Source organism: Pristiophorus japonicus, chromosome 4 (assembly GCF_044704955.1).
Source record: "Pristiophorus japonicus isolate sPriJap1 chromosome 4, sPriJap1.hap1, whole genome shotgun sequence".
NCBI classification, from domain to species: domain Eukaryota; kingdom Metazoa; phylum Chordata; class Chondrichthyes; family Pristiophoridae; genus Pristiophorus; species Pristiophorus japonicus.
The window spans coordinates 99565404-99586931 of NC_091980.1; the positions used below are offsets into that span (position 1 = coordinate 99565404).

The window sequence follows — 21528 nt, forward strand, 5'->3', positions numbered from 1 at the left end:
GAATCTCACCATGATCAGCCCCAACACCAACATCACCAGGCACACCAGCAGTGCCATAAACAACACCAATCTTCTCCGCAATCACCTGATGCTGCACAGGACATGGGGCATCAGCACCCGACCACATTGCTACCCGGGAGGCCAGGGATGGCCTCACCATGGCCACATTTACTTCACTTGATGCTGTACACCCTGGCTGCCACATGATGTGCCAGGTTGGCACCACCCCTCACCAGCACCATAAGGCATAGAAACATAGAAAATAGGTGCAGGACCAGGCCATTCGGCCCTTTGAGCCTACACCACCATTCAATATGATCATGGCTGATCATGCAACTTCAGTTCCCCATTCCTGCCTTCTCTCCATACCCTCTGATGCCTTTAGCTGTAAGGGCCACATCTAACTCCCTTTTGAATATATCCAACGAACTGGACTCAACAACTTTCTGTGGCAGAGAATTCCACAGGTTCACAATTCTCTGGTTGAAAAAGTTTCTCCTCATCTCGGTCCTATATGGCTTTCCCCTTATACTTAGACTGTGACCCCTGATTCTGGACTTCCCCAACATCGGGAACATTCTTCCTGCATCTAACCTGTCCAATTATGTCAGAAATGTATATGCTTCTATGAGATCCCCTCTCATTCTTCTAAATTCCAGTGAATTCCTAGACAATCCAACCTTTCTTCATATGTCAGTCCTGCCATCCTGGGAATCAGTCTGGTGAACCTTTGCTGCACTCCCTCAATAGCAAGAACGTCCTTCCTCAGATTAGGAGACCAAAACTGCACACAATACTCAAGGTGTGGTCTCACCAAGGCCCCGTACAACTGCAGCAAGACCTTCCTGCTCCTAGACTCAAATCCTCTCGCTATGAAGACCAACATACCATTTGCGTTCTTAACTGCCTGCTGTACCTGCATGCCTACTTTCAATGACTGATGTACCATGACACCCAGGTCTTGTTGCACCTCCCCTTTTCCTAATCTGTCACCATTCAGATAATAATCTGCCTTCCTGTTTTTGCCATCAAAGTAGATAACCTCACACTTATCCACATTATACTGCATCTGCCGTGCATTTGCCCACTCACCTAACCTGTCCAAGTCACCCTGCAGCCTCTTAGCATCCTCCTCACAGCTCACACTGCCACCCAGCTTAGTGTCATCTGCAAACTTGGAGATATTACATTCAATTCCTTCATCTAAATCATTAATATATATTGTAAATAGCTGGGATCCCAGCAATGAACCTTGCGGTACCCCATTAGTCACTGCCTGCCATTCAGAATAGTACCCGTTTATTCCCACTCTTTGCTTCCTGTCTGCCAACCAGTTCTCGATCCATGTGCCCCCAATCCCATGTGCCTTAATTTTGCACACTAATCTCTTGCGTGAGACCTTGTCAAAAGCCTTTTGAAAGTCCAAATACACCACATCTACTGGTTCTCTCTTATCCACTCTACTCGTTACATCCTCAAAAAATGCTCGAAGACTTGTCAAGCATGAATTCACTTTCATAAATCCATGCCAACTTGGACCGATCCTGTCACTGCTTTTCAAATGCGCTGCTATTAGATCTTTAATAATTGATTCTAGCATTTTCCCCACTACCGACGTCAGGCTAACTGGTCTATAATTCCCTGTTTTCTCTCTCCCTTCTTTTTTAAAAAGTGGAGTTACATTAGCTACCCTCCAATCCATAGGAACTGATCCAGAATCCATGGTATGTTGGAAAATGACTTCCAATGCATCTACTATTTCTAGGGCCACTTCGTTAAGTACGCTGGGATGCAGACTATCAGTCCCTGGGGATTTATCAGCTTTCAATTCCATCAATTTCCCTAACACCATTTCCTGACTAATAAGGATTTCCCTCAATTCCCTCAGTTCCTCCTTCTCACCAGACCCTCGGTCATCTAGTATTTTCGGGAGGTTATTTGTGTCTTCCTTAGTGAAGACAGAACCAAAATATTTGTTCAATTGGTCTGCCATTTCCTTGTTCCCCATTATGAATTTACCTGATTCTGACTGCAAGGGACTAACATTAATCTTCACTAATCTTTTTCTTTTCACAAATGCATAGAAGCTTTTGCAGTCAGTTTTTATTTTCCCTGCAAGCTTACTCTCATGCTCTATTTTCCCCCTCCTAATTAAACCCTTAACCCTCCTCTGCTGAATTCTAAATGTCTCCCACTCCTCAGGTTTGCTGCTTTTTCTGGCCAATTTATATGTCTCTTCCTTAGATTTAACACGATCCCTAATTTCCCTTGTTTGCCACAGTTGAGCCACCTTCCCCGTTTTATTTTTATGCCAGACAGGGATGTACAATTGTTTAATTCATCCATGTGATCTTTAAATGTCTGCCATTGCCTATCTACCGTCAACTCTTTAAGTATCATTCGCCAGTCTACCCTAGCCAATTCACGTCCCATACATCGAAGTTTTCTTTCTTTAAGTTCAGGACCCTAGTCTCTGAATTAACTGTGTCACTCTCCATCTTAGTGAAGAATTCTACCATGTTATGGTCACTCTTCCCCAAGGGGCCTCGCACGACAAGATTGCTAATTAATCCTCTCTCATAACGCAAGACCCAGTCTAGGATGGCCTGCTCTCTAGTTGGTTCCTCGAAAACCTAGCAAACCATCCCTTATACACTCCAGGAAATCCTCCTCCACTGTATTGCTACCAGTTTGGTTAGCCCAATCTATATGTAGTGAAAAAGAAGGGCGGTAAGAGAAGGGATAACCAGCCGTGGATAACCAAGGAAATAAAGGAGAGTATCAAATTAAAAACCAATGCGTATAAGGTGGCCAAGGTTAGTGGGAAACTAGAAGATTGGGAAAATTTTAAACGACAGCAAAGTATGACTAAGAAAGCAATAAAGAAAGGAAAGATAGATTACGAAAGTAAACTTGCGCAAAACATAAAAACAGATGGTAAAAGCTTTTACCGATATATAAAAAGGAAAAGAGTGACTAAAGTAAATGTTGGTCCCTTAGAAGATGAGAAGGGGGATTTAGTAATGGGAAATGTGGAAATGGCTGAGACCTTAAACAATTATTTTGCTTCGGTCTTCACAGTGGAAGACACAAAAACCATGCCAAAAATTGCTGGTCACGGGAATGTGGGAAGGGAGGACCCTGAGACAATCACTATCACTAGAGGGGTAATGCTGGACAGGCTAATGGGACTCAAGGTAGACAAGTCCCCTGGTCTTGATGAAATGCATCCCAGGGTATTAAAAGAGATGGCAGAAGTTAGAGCAGATGCATTGGTTATAATCTACCAAAATTCTCTGGACTCTGGGGAGGTGCCAGTGAATTGGAAAGCAGCTAATGTAACGCCTCTGTTTAAAAATGGGGCAGACAAAAGGCAGGTAACTATAGGCCGGTTAGTTTAACATCTGTAGTGGGGAAAATGCTTGAAGCTATCATTAAGGAAGAAATAGCGGGACATCTAGATAGGAATAGTGCAATCAAGCAGATGCAACATGAATTCATGAAGGGGAAATCATGTTTAACTAATTTACTGGAATTCTTTGAAGATATAATGAGCATGGTGGATAGAGATGTACCGATGGATGTGGTGTATTTAGATTTCCAAAAGGCATTCGATAAGGTGCCACACAAAAGGTTGCTGCAGAAGATAAAGGTACGCAGAGTCAGCGGAAATGTATTAGCATGGATAGAGAATTGGCTGGCTAACAGAAAGCAGAGAGTTGGGATAAATGGGTCCTTTTCAGGTTGGAAATCGGTGCTGGGACCACATCTGTTTACAATATACATAGATGATCTGGAGGAGGGGACAGAGTGTAGTGTAACAAAATTTGCAGATGACACAAAGATTAGTGGGGAAGCGGGTTGTGTCGAGGACACAGAGCGGCTGCAAAGAGATTTAGATAGGTTAAGCGAATGGGCTAAGGTTTGGCAAATGGAATACAATGTCGGAAAATGTGAGGTCATCCACCTTGGAAAAAAAAAACAGTAAAAGGGAATATTATTTGAATGGGGAGAAATTACAACATGCTGCGGTGCAGAGGGACCTGGGGGTCCTTGTGCATGAAACTCTTTTGGAGTTTACCTGTAAAACATAAAACATTAAACCGTGCCACCCACCCTGGATGACACAGCAGACATTTACAAGGCCCTTTTTTTCTTTTTTGTGTTTTTTTTTGTGTTTTTCTTTTTTTTTTGGTTTTTTTTTTGGGCGCTAAAATCACATTTTTTCCAGTGCCCCCTATAAAAGGGGAGGGGTCCTTGTGCATGAATCCCAAAAAGTTAGTTTGCAGGTGCAGCAGGTAATCAGGAAGGCGAATGGAATGTTGGCCTTCATTGCAAGAGGGATGGAGTACAAAAGCAGGGAGGTCCTGCTGCAACTGTATAGGGTATTGGTGAGGCCACACCTGGGGTACTGCGTGCAGTTTTGGTCACCTTACTTAAGGAAGGATATACTAGCTTTGGAGGGGGTACAGAGACGATTCACTAGGCTGATTCCGGAGATGAGGGGATTACCTTATGATGATAGATTGAGTAGACTGGGTCTTTACTCATTGGAGTTCAGAAGGATGAGGGGTGATCTTATAGAAACATTTAAAATAATGAAAGGGATAGACAAGATAGAGGCAGAGAGGTTGTTTCCACTAGTCGGGGAGACTAGAACTAGGGGGCACAGCCTCAAAATACAGGGGAGCCAATTTAAAACCGAGTTGAGAAGGAATTTCTTCTCCCAGAGGGTTGTGAATCTGTGGAATTCTCTGCCCAGGGAAGCAGTTGAGGCTAGCTCACTGAATGTATTCAAATCACAGATAGATACATTTTTAACCAATAAGGGAATTAAGGGGTACGGGGAGCGGGCGGGTAAGTGGAGCTGAGTCCACGGCCAGATCAGCCATGATCTTGTTGAATGGCGGAGCAGGCTCGAGGGGCTAGATGGCCTTCTCCTGTTCCTAATTCTTATGTTCTTATGTTCTTATGTTCTAAAGTCACCCATGATAACTGCTGTACCTTTATTGCACGCATCCCTAATTTCCTGTTTGATGCCATCCCCAACCTTACTATTACTGTTTGGTGGTCTGTACACAAATTCCAGCAACATTTTCTGCCCTTTGGTGTGTTGCAGCTCTACCCATACAGATTCCACATCATCCAAGCTAATGTCCTTCCTTACTATTGTGTTAATCTCCTCTTTAAGCAGTAATGCTACCCCACCTCCTTTTCCTTTCTGTCTATCCTTCCATTGAATACCCCTGGATGTTGAGTTCCCAGCCTTGGTCACCCTGGAGCCGTAATCCCAATTACATCATATCTGTTAACAGCTATCTGCGCAATTAATTCATCCATCTTATTACGAATGCTCCTCGCATTGAGACTCAGAGCCTCCAAGCTTGTTTTTTTAAACGCACTTTGCCCTTTTAGAATCATGTTGCAATGTGGCCCTTTTTGATTTTTGCCCTTGATTTCTCTGCCCTCCACTCTTACTTTTCTCCTTTCTACCTTTTGCTTCTGCCCCCTTTTTACTTCCCTCTACCTCCCTGCATAGATTCCCACCCCCTGTCATATTAGTTTAAACCCTCCCCAACAGCACTAGCAAACACTCTGCAAGGACATCGGTTCCGGTCCTGCCCAGGTGCAGACCGTCCGGTTTGTATTGGTCCCACCTCCCCCAGAACCGGTTCCAATGTCTCAGGAATTTGAATCCCTCCCCCTTGCACCATTCCTCAAGCCATCTGAACTATCCTGTGATTCCTACTCTGACTAGCACATGGCACTGGTAGCAATCCTGAGATTACTACCTTTGAGGTCCTACTTTTTAATTTAACTCCGAGCTCCCTAAATTCAGCTTGTAGGACCTCATCCCGTTTTTTACCTATATCGTTGGTACTTATATGCACCACAACAGCTGGCCATTCACGTTCCCCCTCCAGAATGCCCTGCAGCCACTCTGAGACATCCTTGACTCTTGCCCAGGGAGGCAATATACCACCCTGGAGTCTCATTTGCAGCCGCAGAAATGCCTATCTATTCCCCTTACAATAGAATTCCCTACCACTATAGCTCTCCCACTCTTTTTCCTGCCCTCCTGTGCAGCAGAATCACCCCTGGTGCTATGAACTTGGCTGCTGCTGCCTTCCCCTGTTGAGCCACCTCCCTCAACGGTATCCAAAATGGTATATCTGTTTTGGAGAGAGGTGACTAGAGGAGACCCCTGCACTCCCTTCCTTCCCTTTCTCTTCCTGATGGTCACCCATTCCCTATCTGACTGTGTAACCTTTACCTGCGGTGTGGTCAGCTCACTAAACAGGCTATCCATGACGTCCTCAGCATCGCGGATGCTCCAGAGTGAATCCATGCGCAGTTCTAGTGCCGCAATGCGGTCTGACAGGAGCTACAACTGGACACACTTCCCACACACATAGTAGCCAGGGACATTAAAAGTGTCCCTGACTTCCCACATAGCACAGGACGAGCATGACACGGCTCTGGGCTCTGCTGCCATGACTTAACCCTTAGATTAACTTAATTTGGCAACAATGCCAAAAGTTTCCTTCTGATAAGAAAAGAAAAAGAAAAATACTCACCAATCAACCAGTCAATCACTTACCCACTTGGCTGTGATGTCACACTTCAATTTCTTTTTACTTGTATTTTGCCTTTTGTCCCTGCACCAGCTAGCTCCTCCGGACTGCCGCTGGCCTTTTATAGGCCTCGAGCCTCCCGCTGACTGCTCCCGACTGCTGCTCCTCTGGACTGCTGCTGGCCTTTTATAGGCCTCAAGCCTCCCGCTCCCGCTGGTTGCTCCCGTCTGCTGCTCCTCCGGACTGCCACGGGCCTTTTATAGGCCTCGAACCTTCCGCTGACTGCTCCTGACTGCTGCTCCTCCGACTGCCGCTGGCCTTTTATAGGCCTCGAGCCTCCCGCTGACTGCTCCCGACTGCTGCTCCTCTGGACTGCCACTGGCCTTTTATAGGCCTCGAGCCTCCCGCTGACTGCTCCCGACTGCTGCTCCTCTGGACTGCCACTGGCCTTTTATAGGCCTCGAGCCTCCCGCTCCTGCTGGCTGCTCCCGACCGCATCACTGCAATGCCCAAGACATTTCTTTCACACTCATCACCATTGCAACGGGTGCCCTTATGTCTCACCACTCACTAAGCCACTTCTAAATGTTCACACAAATCTGTCCAAAAAGGCAAAATATTTTTTTTAAAATTCAATATTTGACAACACATTAGCAGAAGCCTTACATGAACATTCGCTAAAAGACCCATGCACCTACACTTGTCTGTTGTTAGTTGGTCTGATTGGACAAGGATGAGGGTGAGTTTGATGGGTGGCTAGTGAGATGGGATGTGACAATGTAAATAGAGAGGGATGGGTGGAAGTGCAAGGTAAGTTGGTGTGAGTAAGGATGTGCAGGTGTAGACTAATGGGGATGTAATGAATGGTGCAGCAGGATGAGGTTGAGTGTGGCTTTGCAGTAACGTTTCATGATCTACTGAGATCATTGAAAGGTTTGTGCTACTGCAGCCAGGTCCTCCTGATGACATCCCTGCTTGTGCCCCCCTTTACAATGTGCAAACAGGCTGCGTTTGTGTTCTGGGGAGGTCTCTTCCACCCATTGGAAGGGAAGAGAACATTCCTGTTTGCTCTGACCCCCTCCATAAGCATACGGAGGGAGTCATGGGAGAGCCTGGTTGCAGCCATGCACCTGTGTGCATTTCTTGTCAGTGTTTGCAGCACCTCAATGCTGCAGAATACTGACAGCACACCTGCCAAAATGAACGTGGGCAAGATCCCTTTAAGGAAACCGCCTGATGGCGCATTATCAAATGATGTCATCAGACCTGTTTCTTTTTAATTGGCCGGGAACCTTGCAGGGTGGGCTTAACAAGTAAAATCACTTCACCTTCATGGAACCCCGAGAGCATGTTGCCGTCCGCCACCTACCTCGGTTGCACTTAGCCCAACTCAGTAGGCATAATTGCGGCCCTTGTGTCAGCTGTGCCTTTTTTGAGATTTCCTTCTGAGTTGTAAAACTGTGAGGCATTAGCTCAGCAGATGTGGTATGTGGACTGGGGAGATACTTTCAACATGTAGGTGCATACTTCTGTGTACCATTACAACATTTTTTTTAAAACCACCCCTAAATAGTGTTTTGTAAATTGTCCCCCTCAAAAAAAAACAGTAAAAAAGGGAAATCTCCACAGGCAGAATTATTTTGCTAATTTTGAATCAAATTCCAGAATATTGGCATTTAATGCTGAACATTAATTTTGTAAGAGTTGCCATGGAAATAGGACATTTTATTTGAGAGTGTCAATCATGAACATCTCTTCATGTGCCAAGAGTGATTTCTGAATTTGTAATGATGATTATGTAGTGAAAATGTTATCTGAGAGGTATGTATGATTCAGGAATCACATTTTCTATTTAATAATTTCTTTGTGATAAAATTATTTGTTACTTCTAGATAAGTGTGGCGTTTTATATTATTCACAAAAATCGTTGAGTAAGCAAAGAGAAAATCGTAAACAAAAATGGGGGAAATTGCTTTAAGGCCCTGACATTACTTTGAGGGATATTAGTGTACAATTAATGTGTTTGAAGAATTAGCCTATTTATTTTAAATGAGCCAAGGCATTTGGGCTGGAAATCCCAGCCTGCTCGGGTCCATACTGAGTGTCTATGGACCCAGGAAGGCATCTCAAAAGCCAGTTTTCAGTGCACAATGCGCATGCGCTGAAAATCAGCTTTTCCGATCTTTCAAGCTGGAGTTTGACAGATCCAATGCGTATCGGGTGCGAGGACATTTGCAAGGACAAGATTGCGGTATTTACCCATATCTCGCCCAGCAAATATCCTCAAAATTCTTGTGCCTGATAAAAACAGGCGTACTTTTACTGGCGTAAGAGTTTAAAAACATACAAAAATATAATAAAATTAAATTTAAAAAACACATATTAATTTTAAAGGCCCTGCCCACTATGTAACATTTATTTTTAACCATAATTTAAAAAAAATGTTAAACTTTTTTTTCTCTAAGAAATTTATTAACTTTAATTTTAATTATGTGAGGTGTGCTTTTTATTTTTTATTATATGTGTTTAGTGTGTTTGGATTTTTTTTCTCATTAATAGCAATGAGAACTCGTAGATTGTTATTAATGAGAAAGCTGTGGAATACCGTACCTGATTGGCTGAGCAATCACACGTGACTGCATCTTCTGCGTGGGAACCAGGAGGACGGGAGCGCGCTTCACAATGCGGAAAGAGAAGGCCTCCCCATCGGAATCCTACGCTCCTCCGGGACCACCAGGTACTTTTGTAGAAACGTTTCAGGTCGGAGGCAATTTCCCGCAGGAAGCCTCCAACCGCAATTTCAGCCCCTAATATTTACACAGTGGCTAAGCTTCAGTGATCTAACAAAGTTATGATAATGTAATGGAGCCAACGTAGAGATGTAAGCAGCTTAGCTGGATATAAATATTAGAAAAGAGTAGTGGACAGAACAGATACATTTCAATTGACTTACTCACAAAATATTTTATTCTAAAATAATAGGAGCAATCATTTGAACTGTGAAACTCGTCAGTATTCTGATTGGAATTAATATGAGAGACCACATGCAGTATTTAATAATAGATTCCCAATGACTGAGAATTGCAGTTATTTTTCATCTTTCTCTTTCGTTAAATTTCAGATTAATCATGCTGGTGTGTTCAAGTGTATTATCTGCTATATAACATGCTGTAAAGAATAACACTGCATCTTACCTGAAAGTACGCACTTTTCTATTAGTATTGTGATCAGTAACTGACTCTTACCATACCTATATTAAAACATATTCTTATGTGTTTGCTCTTATTCACCACCATTTAAAGAAAAGTAAACAAGAAAATTAAACCACTGTGTACCAAAATGGGAAAAAAAAATGAAGTAAAATTAACAGGACCCAATTATATACAATTTTCCAGCAATGTTCTTTGGACTAAGGCAGTGCCTGAATTCCTCAGCTGTATAATGGATTCCTCTAACTCGTTTATCCTCATCTCTAAATATGCAAGGATCAGATGTAATAAATGAAACAAGAACAAAACAACAATGATAAAGCAAAAGAAATAGAAAGCTGGAATTTAAAAAAAATGAACAGCTAAAATGAGAAAACAGATGTAAAATTAAACAAAGCCACAACAAACAAATGAAATGAAAGGAAAGAATAAATATGAAAGAGTAAATTAAGAGCAAAATACAAGTTAAATAGTAAAGGGAAATGGAAACAAGCAAGAAACAAAAAATAACAAAATTGGGACAAGAAAGAAAAGAATATTACAATGACATAAAAAAAACAAAGTGTAATAAGTTACCTCCAGATTTGTTATATAATTTGTGGTGTTTTTCTTCAGTGTCGTAACATCTTTTTCCAGTATATAGAAAAGCTTTACTAAATTGTCATAATCTTTGTCTTTCACCTAGTAATAGATGAAAAAAGGTTGTTTCTGTTAAAACGTAAAAAGCATTGGTTGTTTCACATTAAAAGTCGTGCACTGAGTGTTGTCAAACAACTCACAACATCATTGATTGATTGATCTCAACAGTATTGAATCATTCACCGTCATTACTGCCAATATTCCATTAATATATTTTAAATCTAGAATGTTTTTATTGTACACTGGACCTGATTTTCATCTCTTCTCTGCTGGGTGAGAATGGGGCAGTAGTACAATCTAAATAGAAGCACAGCACTTTTCACCCCATTCCTCAAAAAAACTGTGTCACTGCCATTTTAAGAACATAGGAACATAAGAAATAGGAGCAGGAGTAGGCCATATGGCCCCTCGAGCCTGTTCCATCATTCAATAAGATCATAGTTATCATTGACCTAAACTCCACTTTCCCGCCCTTTGGTGAGGGACAAGCACCTGCTGGAAACAGGAGGGAGCCTCATTAACCCATGTCAATCGGGCTGTTGTAACATCAATAGGACCTCCATACAATTTTGAAGTATGAAATGGGTATATAGTGCACCATGCAAACTCCGCCCATTGGTATTTGGCATTACACAGCCTAAGCAGAGGTCCACTAAAATAAGCCAGGGGGGAAAGGTTAGTCTTGATTTTTGTGGGCCAGCTGGCCCAACATAAATCCAATCCCCTGCCAATGCCCAACCTCAGATCCATCCACCACCCACCATCCCCACCCCTGCACCCCCCACTGCCCCCACGCCCCCGCTTCCACACAGGAGCCACCAGATATCTTGCCCACTTTGTTTGGCATGCTGCTCCAAAAGCATGAGAAACTCCAATGGAATTTAAATGAGGTCCGAGCATGAAATTGGTCTGGAGCCTCAGATTATGAAAGTGATCCAGGGCCTCCATCGAGTAGGCTCTAAGCTCGATCTGTTCGCCACCTGCCCAATGGAATTGGTCACATGAAAATCCAGCTCGGTATAACAATACCCATGAAAGAATTCTGAAGTGAACTCAGATTCTGAAGTGACTGGATCAGAATAATCTTTAGAGATCTTTAATGGCTCAATGAGTAATCGTAAATTCACACTGTATTGTCCTTGTACAAGACCTTGGTCAGGCCTCAGTTGGAATACTGTGTCCAGTTTTGGTTGTCTCACATGGTGGGTGATATTGAGGCTTTGGAAAGGTTGCAGAGGAGCGCCACAGGACTAATTCCCAGTTTAAAGCATCTTAGTTATCAAGCTAGGCTAAAAGAGCTGGGACTCTACTTTTAGAGAAGCTTAGAGAGGCGGGAGTCGAGAGAGGCAGCGGCCTATAAAAGGCTCAGCAGTCCGGGGAGTGTCGAGAGAGGCGGGAGTCGAGAGAGGCAGCGGCCTATAAAAGGCTCAGCAGTCCGGGTACCGGTGCAGCTCCAGCTGAGAGAAGTCAAAAAAGAAGTAGAAAGAAATCAAAAGGTGACGTCACAGCCAACGTGGTAAGTGATTGGCTGCTGATTGGTGAGTAGTTTTTCTTTTTCTTTATTAGTCAGTAACTTTTAACATTGTTGTCGGCAATTTAAGTGTATCTAAGGGTTAAGTCATGGCAGGACAGCTCGGTCACGTGATATGCTCCTCCTGTACCATGTGGGAACACGGGGACAACACCAGTGTCCCTGACGACTACATGTGCGGGAGGTGTGTCCACCTCCGGCTCCTGACGGTCCGCGTTGCGGAGTTGGAGCTGAGGGTGGATTCACTCTGGAGCATCCACGATGCTGAGAATGACGTGAGTATCACGTGTAGCGAGTTGGTCTTACCGCAGGAGGAGGGTCCACAGCCAGCGAGGGAATGGAAGACCAGCAGGAAGAGTAGTGCAAGGAAGGTAGTGCAGGGGTCCCCTGTGGTCATCCCACTGCAAAACAGATACACTGCTTTGAGTGCTGTTGAGGGGGATGACTCATCAGGAGAGGGCAGCAGCAGCCAAGTTCATGGCACCATGGCTGGCTCTGTTGCACAGGAGGGCAGGAAAAAGAGTGGGCGAGCGATAGTGATAGGGGATTCAATTGTAAGGGGAATAGATAGGCGTTTCTGCGGCCGCAACCGAGACTCCAGGATGGTATGTTGCCTCCCTGGTGCAAGGGTCAAGGATGTCTCGGAGCGGGTGCAGGACATTCTAAAAAGGGAGGGAGAACAGCCAGTTGTCGTGATGCACGTTGGTACCAATGACATAGGTAAAAAAAGGGATGAGTTCCTACGAAATGAATTTAAGGAGCTAGGAGCTAAATTAAAAAGTAGGACCTCAAAAGTAGTAATCTCGGGATTGCTACCAGTGCCACGTGCTAGTCAGAGTAGGAATCGCAGGATAGCTCAGATGAATACGTGGCTTGAGCAATGGTGCAGCAGGGAGGGATTCAAATTCCTGGGGCATTGGATCCGGTTCTGGGGGAGGTGGGACCAGTACAATCCGGACGGTCTGCACCTGGGCAGAATCGGAACCAATGTCCTCGGGGGAGTGTTCACTAGTGCTGTTGGGGAGGAGTTAAACTAATATGGCAGGGGGATGGGAACCAATGCAGGGAGATAGAGGGAAACAAAAAGGAGGCAAAAACAAAAGACAGAAAGGAGATGAGGAAAAGTGGAGGGCAGAGAAACCCAAGGCAAAGAACAAAAAGGGCCATTGTACAGCAAAATTCTAAAAGGACAGAGGGTGTTAAAAAAAAAAACCTAAAGGCTTTGTGTCTTAATGCAAGGAGTATCCGCAATAAGGTGGATGAATTAACTGTACAAATAGATGTTAACAAATATGATGTGATTGGGATTACGGAGACGTGGCTCCAGGATGATCAGGGCTGGGAACTCAACATCCAGGGGTATTCAACATTCAGGAAGGATAGAATAAAAGGAAAAGGAGGTGGGGTAGCATTGCTGGTTAAGGAGGAGATTAAGGCAATAGTTAGGAAGGACATTAGCTTGGATGATGTGGAATCTATATGGGTAGAGCTGCAGAACACCAAAGGGCAAAAAACGTTAGTGGGAGTTGTGTACAGACCTCCAAACAGTAGTAGTGATGTTGGGGACGGCATCAAACAGGAAATTAGGGGTGCGTGCAATAAAGGTGCAGCAGTTATAATGGGTGACTTTAATATGCACATAGATTGGGCTAACCAAACTGGAAGCAATACGGTGGAGGAGGATTTCCTGGAGTGCATAAGGGATGGTTTTTTAGACCAATATGTCGAGGAACCAACTAGGGGGGGAGGCCATCTTAGACTGGGTGTTATGTAATGAGAGAGGATTAATTAGCAATCTCGTTGTGCGAGGCCCCTTGGGGAAGAGTGACCATAATATGGTGGAATTCTGCATTGGGATGGAGAATGAAACAGTTAATTCAGAGACCATGGTCCAGAACTTAAAGAAGGCTAACTTTGAAGGTATGAGGCGTGAATTGGCTGGGATGGATTGGCGAATGATACTTAAGGGGTTGACTGTGGATGGGCAATGGCAGACATTTAGAGACCGCATGGATGAACTACAACAATTGTACATTCCTGTCTGGCATAAAAATAAAAAAGGGAAGGTGGCTCAACCGTGGCTATCAAGGGAAATCAGGGATAGTATTAAAGCCAAGGAAGTGGCATACAAATTGGCCAGAAATAGCAGCGAACCTGGGGACTGGGAGAAATTTAGAACTCAGCAGAGGAGGACAAAGGATTTGATTAGGGCAGGGAAAATGGAGTATGAGAAGAAGCTTGCAGGGAACATTAAGACGGATTGCAAAAGTTTCTATAGATATGTAAAGAGAAAAAGGTTAGTAAAGACAAACGTAGGTCCCCTGCAGTCAGAATCAGGGGATGTCATAACGGAGAACAAAGAAATGGCGGACCAATTGAACAAGTACTTTGGTTCGGTATTCACGAAGGAGGACACGAACAACCTTCTGGTTATAAAAGGGGTCGGGGGGTCTAGTAAGGAGGAGGAACTGAGGGAAATCCTTATTAGCCGGGAAATTGTGTTGGGGAAATTGATGGGATTGAAGGCCGATAAATCCCCAGGGCCTGATGGACTGCATCCCAGAGTACTTAAGGAGGTGGCCTTGGAAATAGTGATGCGTTGACAGTCATTTTCCAACATTCCATTGACTCTGGATCAGTTCCTATGGAGTGGAGGGTAGCCAATGTAACCCCACTTTTTAAAAAAGGAGGGAGAGAGAAAACAGGGAATTATAGACCGGTCAGCCTGACATCGGTAGTGGGTCAAATGATGGAATCAATTATTAAGGATGTCATAGCAGTGCATTTGGAAAGAGGTGACATGATAGGTCCAAGTCAGCATGGATTTGTGAAAGGGAAATCATGCTTGACAAATCTTCTGGAATTTTTTGAGGATGTTTCCAGTAGAGTGGATAAGGGAGAACCAGTTGATGTGGTATATTTGGACTTTCAGAAGGCGTTCGACAAGGTCCCACACAAGAGATTGATGTGCAAAGTTCGAGCACATGGGATTGGGGGTAGTGTACTGACATGGATTGAGAACTGGTTGTCAGACAGGAAGCAAAGAGTAGGAGTAAATGGGTACTTTTCAGAATGGCAGGCAGTGACTAGTGGGGTACCGCAAGGTTCTGTGCTGGAGCCCCAGCTGTTTACACTGTACATTAATGATTTAGATGAGGGGATTAAATGTAGTATCTCCAAATTTGCGGATGACACTAAGTTGGGTGGCAGTGTGAGCTGCGAGGAGGATGCTGTGAGGCTGCAGAGCGACTTGGATAGGTTAGGTGAGTGGGCAAATGCATGGCAGATGAAGTATAATGTGGATAAATGTGAGGTTATCCACTTTGGTGGTAAAAACAGAGAGTTGGCCTTCATAGCAAGGGGATTTGAGTACAGGGGCAGGGAGGTGTTGCTACAGTTGTACAGGGCATTGGTGAGGCCACACCTGGAGTATTGTGTACAGTTTTGGTCTCCTAACCTGAGGAAGGACATTCTTGCTATTGAGGGAGTGCAGCGAAGGTTCACCAGACTGATTTCCGGGATGGCGGGACTGACCTATCAAGAAAGACTGGATCAACTGGGCTTGTATTCACTGGAGTTCAGAAGAATGAGAGGGGACCTCATAGAAACATTTAAAATTCTGACGGGGTTAGACAGGTTAGATGCAGGAAGAATGTTCCCAATGTTGGGGAAGTCCAGAACCAGAGGTCACAGTCTAAGGATAAGGGGTAAGCCATTTAGGACCGAGATGCGGAGGAACTTCTTCACCCAGAGAGTGGTGAACCTGTGGAATTCTCTACCACAGAAAGTTGTTGAGGCCAATTCACTAAATATATTCAAAAAGGAGTTAGATGAGGTCCTTACTACTAGGGGGATCAAGGGGTATGGCGAGAAAGCAGGAATGGGGTACTGAAGTTGAATGTTCAGCCATGAACTCATTGAATGACGGTGCAGGCTAGAAGGGCCGAATGGCCTACTCCTGCACCTATTTTCTATGTTTCTATGTTTCTATCTGGTCGAGGATTATAAGATGATGAAGGGAATACATTGTATTAGAGTTGACACTTTGTTCCAATTAAGTAGGTTAGGGAGGACCAGGAGGTCACAATTTTAAGTTGCATAAGGCCAGATCTAGGTTAGATGTCAGGAGGACCTCTAGAATAGGCTGCCATCTCGTGCCTGATTCCGAACTGTTTCTGGTTGGGGCGGAGATCGCCTATTACAAAAGATGGTAATGCATAGCATTATCAGGCCCTGGTCCAGTTTTGATCACCTAGGGGGTCGGTGAACAATTTCCCAGAATTTTGTTTCCTAAATTGGCCAGGGTTTTTACCTAATATTAAAACAGAAAATGCTGGAAATCTGAGCAGGTCAGACAGCATCTTTATGGAGAGAAACAGAGCTTAAGCCTAGATAATGGAAACCCTTCTAACTAAACCCCTCTCCCGGTTTGGTCAGAACCCACACTTGGAAGCCTCCTCACACACACACTTATTGGCCTGCCTCTTGGACACTTGCAGTTTCTCAGCAGCCAAACACGCTGGCGGTCTTGGGGATTTCCAGAGGTGTATGCTGGATATAATTACCAGCCCTTGTCATGATTCACGTGATCCTGGGTCCGTTCAACTCTAAAGACAAAACCATGCCTAACAGAGGCATGCGATGAGGCCTAGAGAGTTATGTTCAGGCGGTATGGCGAGGCACTCACTTCGGGCGTTCCTGGAGAGTTGACGGATGCGTAGCCACGCAAGGAACATCATTTCTGATGGTAGAGAAAAGTAAGCACTGAATCCCCCAAAGTTCAGCATATTTATACCCCGTATAACACACACAACTGGCTGGGCGATTCCTGGTTACCATGGTCGCAGAGATGCTAATTGGTCTTCCTGGTGATGTCTCTGTCCTGGATTGGTCATCTTGATGAAAACAATGGTAGGCCATTTCTGTAGATGAGCAGTTCTCGAAGTGCTAACTGTTTGTTGAGTTCTTGACTGCTCCTTCATTGAAAGAGTCTAGAGGTGTTATATTTGGCCTGCAACCCTCATTATCTATCCAGACATACCGGCCTGGACAAAAGGTGTTTTTCCACAAATCTCACAAAGTTCAAAGTGAAAAGGCCTCTGCCTTTCATGACGTCAGCATTGAGACTGGTCCCATGGCAACCCAAAAGACAGACAGCTCCTGCTGTACTTCACTGAAACCAAAAATCAGTCCTTTTAAAGTCCAAATCCATTTTGAAATGCAGCCCATGTGCATCTCCATTTTAAAAGGGTACAGATCCATTTTAAAAGTCCAAAAATCCTTCCGACCCATATACACACTGATGTTGACACCGACCAAATCCTACAATAAGGACTCCATTCCATTCTCCCAGTTTCTCCATCACATCTGTGCTGATGACGCCACCTTCCATACTAGTGCCTCTGATATGTCTTCCTTTTTCCTCAACCAAGGATTCTCCTCCACTGTGGTTAACATGGCCCTCGACTGTGTCTGTTCTATTTCCCGCACTTTTGCTCTCACCCCTTCCCCTCCTTCTCAGAACCACGACAGGGTTCCCCTTGTCCTCACCTTTCACCCCACCAGCCTCCATTTTCAACGGATTCTCTGCCATTTCTGCCACCTACCACCAATCACATCTTCCCCTCCCCTCTCCTCTCAGCATTCCAAAGGGACCGCTCCCTCCGCTACACCCTGGTCCACTCCGCAGTCACCCCCAGCACCCTCACCCCTTCCCACAGCACCTTCCCTTGCAAGCGTAGGAGATGCAACACCTGCCCTTTTATCTCCTCCCTTCCCACTGTCCAGGGCCCCAAACACTTCCTCCAGGTGAAACAGCGATTTACTTGTACGTCTTTCAAGTTAGTATACTCTATTCGCTGCTCAGGATGTGGTCTCCTCTACATTGGGGAGACCAAATGCAGTTTGGGTGACCACTTTGCGTAACACCTCCATTCAGTCCGTAAGCGTGACCCCGAGCTTCTGGTCGGCTGTCGCTTTAATTCTCTGCTTCACTCCCACTCTGATCTCTCCATCCTCGGCCTCCTACACTGTTCCAATGAAGCTCAACGCAAGCTCGAGGAACAGCATCTCATCTTTCGTTTAGGCACTTTACAGCCTTCTGGACTAAACATCGAGTTCAACAATTTCAGACCATAACCTCTGCCCATATTTTTTTCCCTTTCCTCCTTTTTATTTATAAACCCCCATCCCTTGTTATTTATTTATTTTTCTCTCTTTCCCTTGGCAGCTGGTGATGATTCTGCAATTAATATCCTATATAGACTTATCTTTTGTTTCCTAACTTGTGCCATTATCATCTCATTTTTGCCCATCATCCCTTTTGTCTCTTAAATCTCTCCTGCCTTCCACCCGATCAAGACCTTCCCTTTTATTCTTCCCCCCTCCCTCCCCCTGCACTTCTTTAAGAATCTGTTACACCTCAAACTTTTCCAGTTCTGACAAAGAGCTACAGACCTGAAATGTTAACTCTGTTTCTCTCCACAGATGCCTCCTGACCTGCTGAGGTTCCCAGCATTTTCTGTTTTTATTTCAGATTCCAGCATCTGCAGTATTTTGCTTTTATATCAGGGATTTTACCTGTTTTTTTACTTCTCCCAGGAGATGACATGGTTTTTGGGTGGATTGGAGAGTGTATGTATTGTGATACACATGATATCATTATTGGGTGGGACAGGCTGAATGTACCAAAGGGTCTTCTACTGTCCATCGTTGTTAATATATTCGTAGATCATAAGAACTTGCTGCGTAATGCATGGGGTGAAACAGTATGAGCAATTTAAAGCTGGAAGGTCTCAGATTTTGTTTCCAGCCTGTACTGATCTGGTTGACACAAAATACTGCGGATGCTGGAATCTGGAATAAAAACAGAAAATTCTCAGCAGGTCAGGTAGCATCTGTGGAGAGAAAGCAGACTTAACATTTCGGGCCAATGACAAAGGGTCACAGACCCGAAATGTTAACTCTGCTTCCTCTCCACAGATGCTGCCTGACCCACTGATCTGGCAGATCTCGGGTGGAACAGTAACAGGGTTGCTACAATTGCCATACCAACCTTGGACAATGAAGGGAAATTTCAGGCAGATTTCCCACTCCTATCCCGTGTTAGGTAAGTGAACTTGTATTAACATCAGATGAGGACAAAGTTATGCTTAGCTGCAGCCATAGAGGTCTTTAAGATTATGAAACGGTTTGATAGGTTACATGTAGAGAACATTTTCTGTTTGTGGGGAGCCCAAAACTAGGGGCCATAAATATAAGACAGTCATCAATAAATTGTAAGAATTTGGTGAAAACACATGATTGGACTTTTTGAACATTGCATGGACATATTTTCTGTTAGTGCAGAAGAGCTGACAGCATGGCTGGAGCAGGCTCAAGCATGTTTAACTTGAATACACATCAGCTGGGCGGGAATGAATCAAAAGCTGAAAGCAGGAACATCATGGTTGATGGGCGCCTTTTGTCATAGAATGGGAACCCATCAGTGAGAGATCAAGCAAGATTGGTCGGTGCTCAGGATACAAAGGAAAGCTATTCAACCACAGACTCGTCGGAGCCACACATCGAGGTACAGCCCAGTTGACAAAGGAACAGGCCAAAGACATGATTTTGCTCCTTCAGTTGCACAGCCTCAGGGGAAGAACAGTTGAAGTTTTGGGCGAGAAGAAGCTTTTTACAGGTATAAGAGACGGCAGTTTGCAGCCATCTCTCTCTCTCTTTCCCCTCTTCTATGCCTGCTTGCTTCATTCAACGCATAAGGTCTGAGCACTCCGTCTCGGACGGAGAGAAGAAACACAATCCACGAGCAAAGAGAGCCTCGCTAGTTCGACTGGGAAGCTGACCTTGAGACTGGACTTAAATACCACAGATTGGTACAGAACCAGAATATACGCCTCATCGGGAGAAACAGCGAGTAAGCCAGAGGGGTAATTGGTGAGCATTTATCTCAGCCCACACATCTTTAAGACCACCGCATAGTGTGAAAGGGTGTTGTGTGTCCCAGCAAAGCCTTAGGGGTTTTAGTGGGGAGGTTTTCTGCAAGGATCATAGGCGTACGCATATTCTGTTGGACAGATTCGGTGGTGCAGATCCGAGCAGGGGTGTTTTAGACATGGGTACTTCAGGTTAGGCCAGGGTTGTGTGTTGTACTGTGTTTGTTTGTTTTACACTATCAGGGTGTGTTTTACTGGGTGCAGATGTGTGTTTTAACTTGAATAAAAGCATTGTGACGATTGAGACCGAAAGATCTGGTTTTAACTGTGTATTACTGTTCACGACTATAATTCCGGTGTCAAGAACTGTTGTAAGAGGGGTGATTCGAAACCACCAAGGGCAAAACCACTTACAGAATCCGAATAGAAATTTATAAGGAACTTCTTTAACCAGAGGTGATTAGAATGTAGAATTCAGTACCACAAGGAGTAGTTGAGGCGAATAGCATTGATGCATTTAAGGGAAAGTTAGATAAACACATAAAGGAGAAAGGAATAGAAGGTTATGCTGATAGGGTTAGTGGTGGATGGAGGCTCGTGTGGAGAATAAACACCTGCATGGATCAGTTGAGCCGAATGGCCTGTTTCTACGCTGTAAATTCTATGTAATTCTCTGTCCCTCATTCTTTTAAATTTTAGCTACAGCCCTTTAAGGGCTTTTGATGTGCAATTTCCACACCCCCATCACCCCAGCCAACTTCTAGAGCCAGGCAATCCATGAGCCAGTAGCTCACATTCATAATGAAATTGGGCAACGCAGAAAAACCTAAGGAGATTGGCCAAATGAAGAACCAGCGAACATTGAGCTCGGTGCTCTGGTCCCAACACTTTAGCATCAGAACTGTAAAAGTTACAGTATTGTCAGCACAAGGGGAAATCTGTGCAAGTATGGTAAGAGCTTAGAACAGACCAAGCTGCTGTCCCTGAGAGCATCTGGACATTAAATGCTGCTGAGATTCACAGGACAGGAAATATGATGCCAACTTTATTGAAATTGGTCCAGGTTAGCACTGAGCGGTAAGCATGACAACTTTATCATAATGATCTTGAAAGTGACCTTCCTCCTTCAGTCAAAGACGTTGACTTGTGCATTTCATTGTTCCCTTTTCACCTCAAAGGAACGTGATGTAATGCAGAACAAAGTCAGTCCACATTCAGCTGGATAAACGAATGCTTTCAAGATCCATGATGATGAAGTTTTATATTTGCTACTTAACCATTTCATGACCATAACTAAAATATATTTAATATGAATTAAGCACCACAGGTAGCGGGGTTCACTTGACTGAGCAACCTGCTGCTAGGAATCAAATGTCATTCTATTCATGTCTATCATCATAATGTATTTGTATGACGCCAACAAAATATTTTAAAACACATTTAGGTATGTTGTACATGTGAAAATTATGATTCTTGTACAATCAAAAGGTGGTTTCAAATCTTAATGGCAAGTTGATAGCAGAGGGTTTGAGATAATCAATCATGGAGAATGCCAGTGACTGTGTATTTGTGTGTTATCAGCACTTTTGCTTTCAAAGCCACCATTTTTGCTCTTCGGATTAAGGCATTATCCACTGTAT

General features: G+C 44.2%; 1 protein-coding gene across 2 annotated transcripts in view; it reads right to left on the reverse strand.

The window, feature by feature from the left end:
* The window catches only part of arhgef37 (Rho guanine nucleotide exchange factor (GEF) 37), a 210005-nt gene that overhangs the window by 50457 nt on the left and 138020 nt on the right, over positions 1 to 21528 (reverse strand). For both annotated transcript variants that reach the window (XM_070878453.1, XM_070878452.1), the window contains exon 7: positions 10361 to 10465. In XM_070878453.1, the coding sequence (XP_070734554.1) occupies positions 10361 to 10465 (105 nt within the window). The remainder of the gene's footprint in view (positions 1 to 10360; positions 10466 to 21528) is intronic.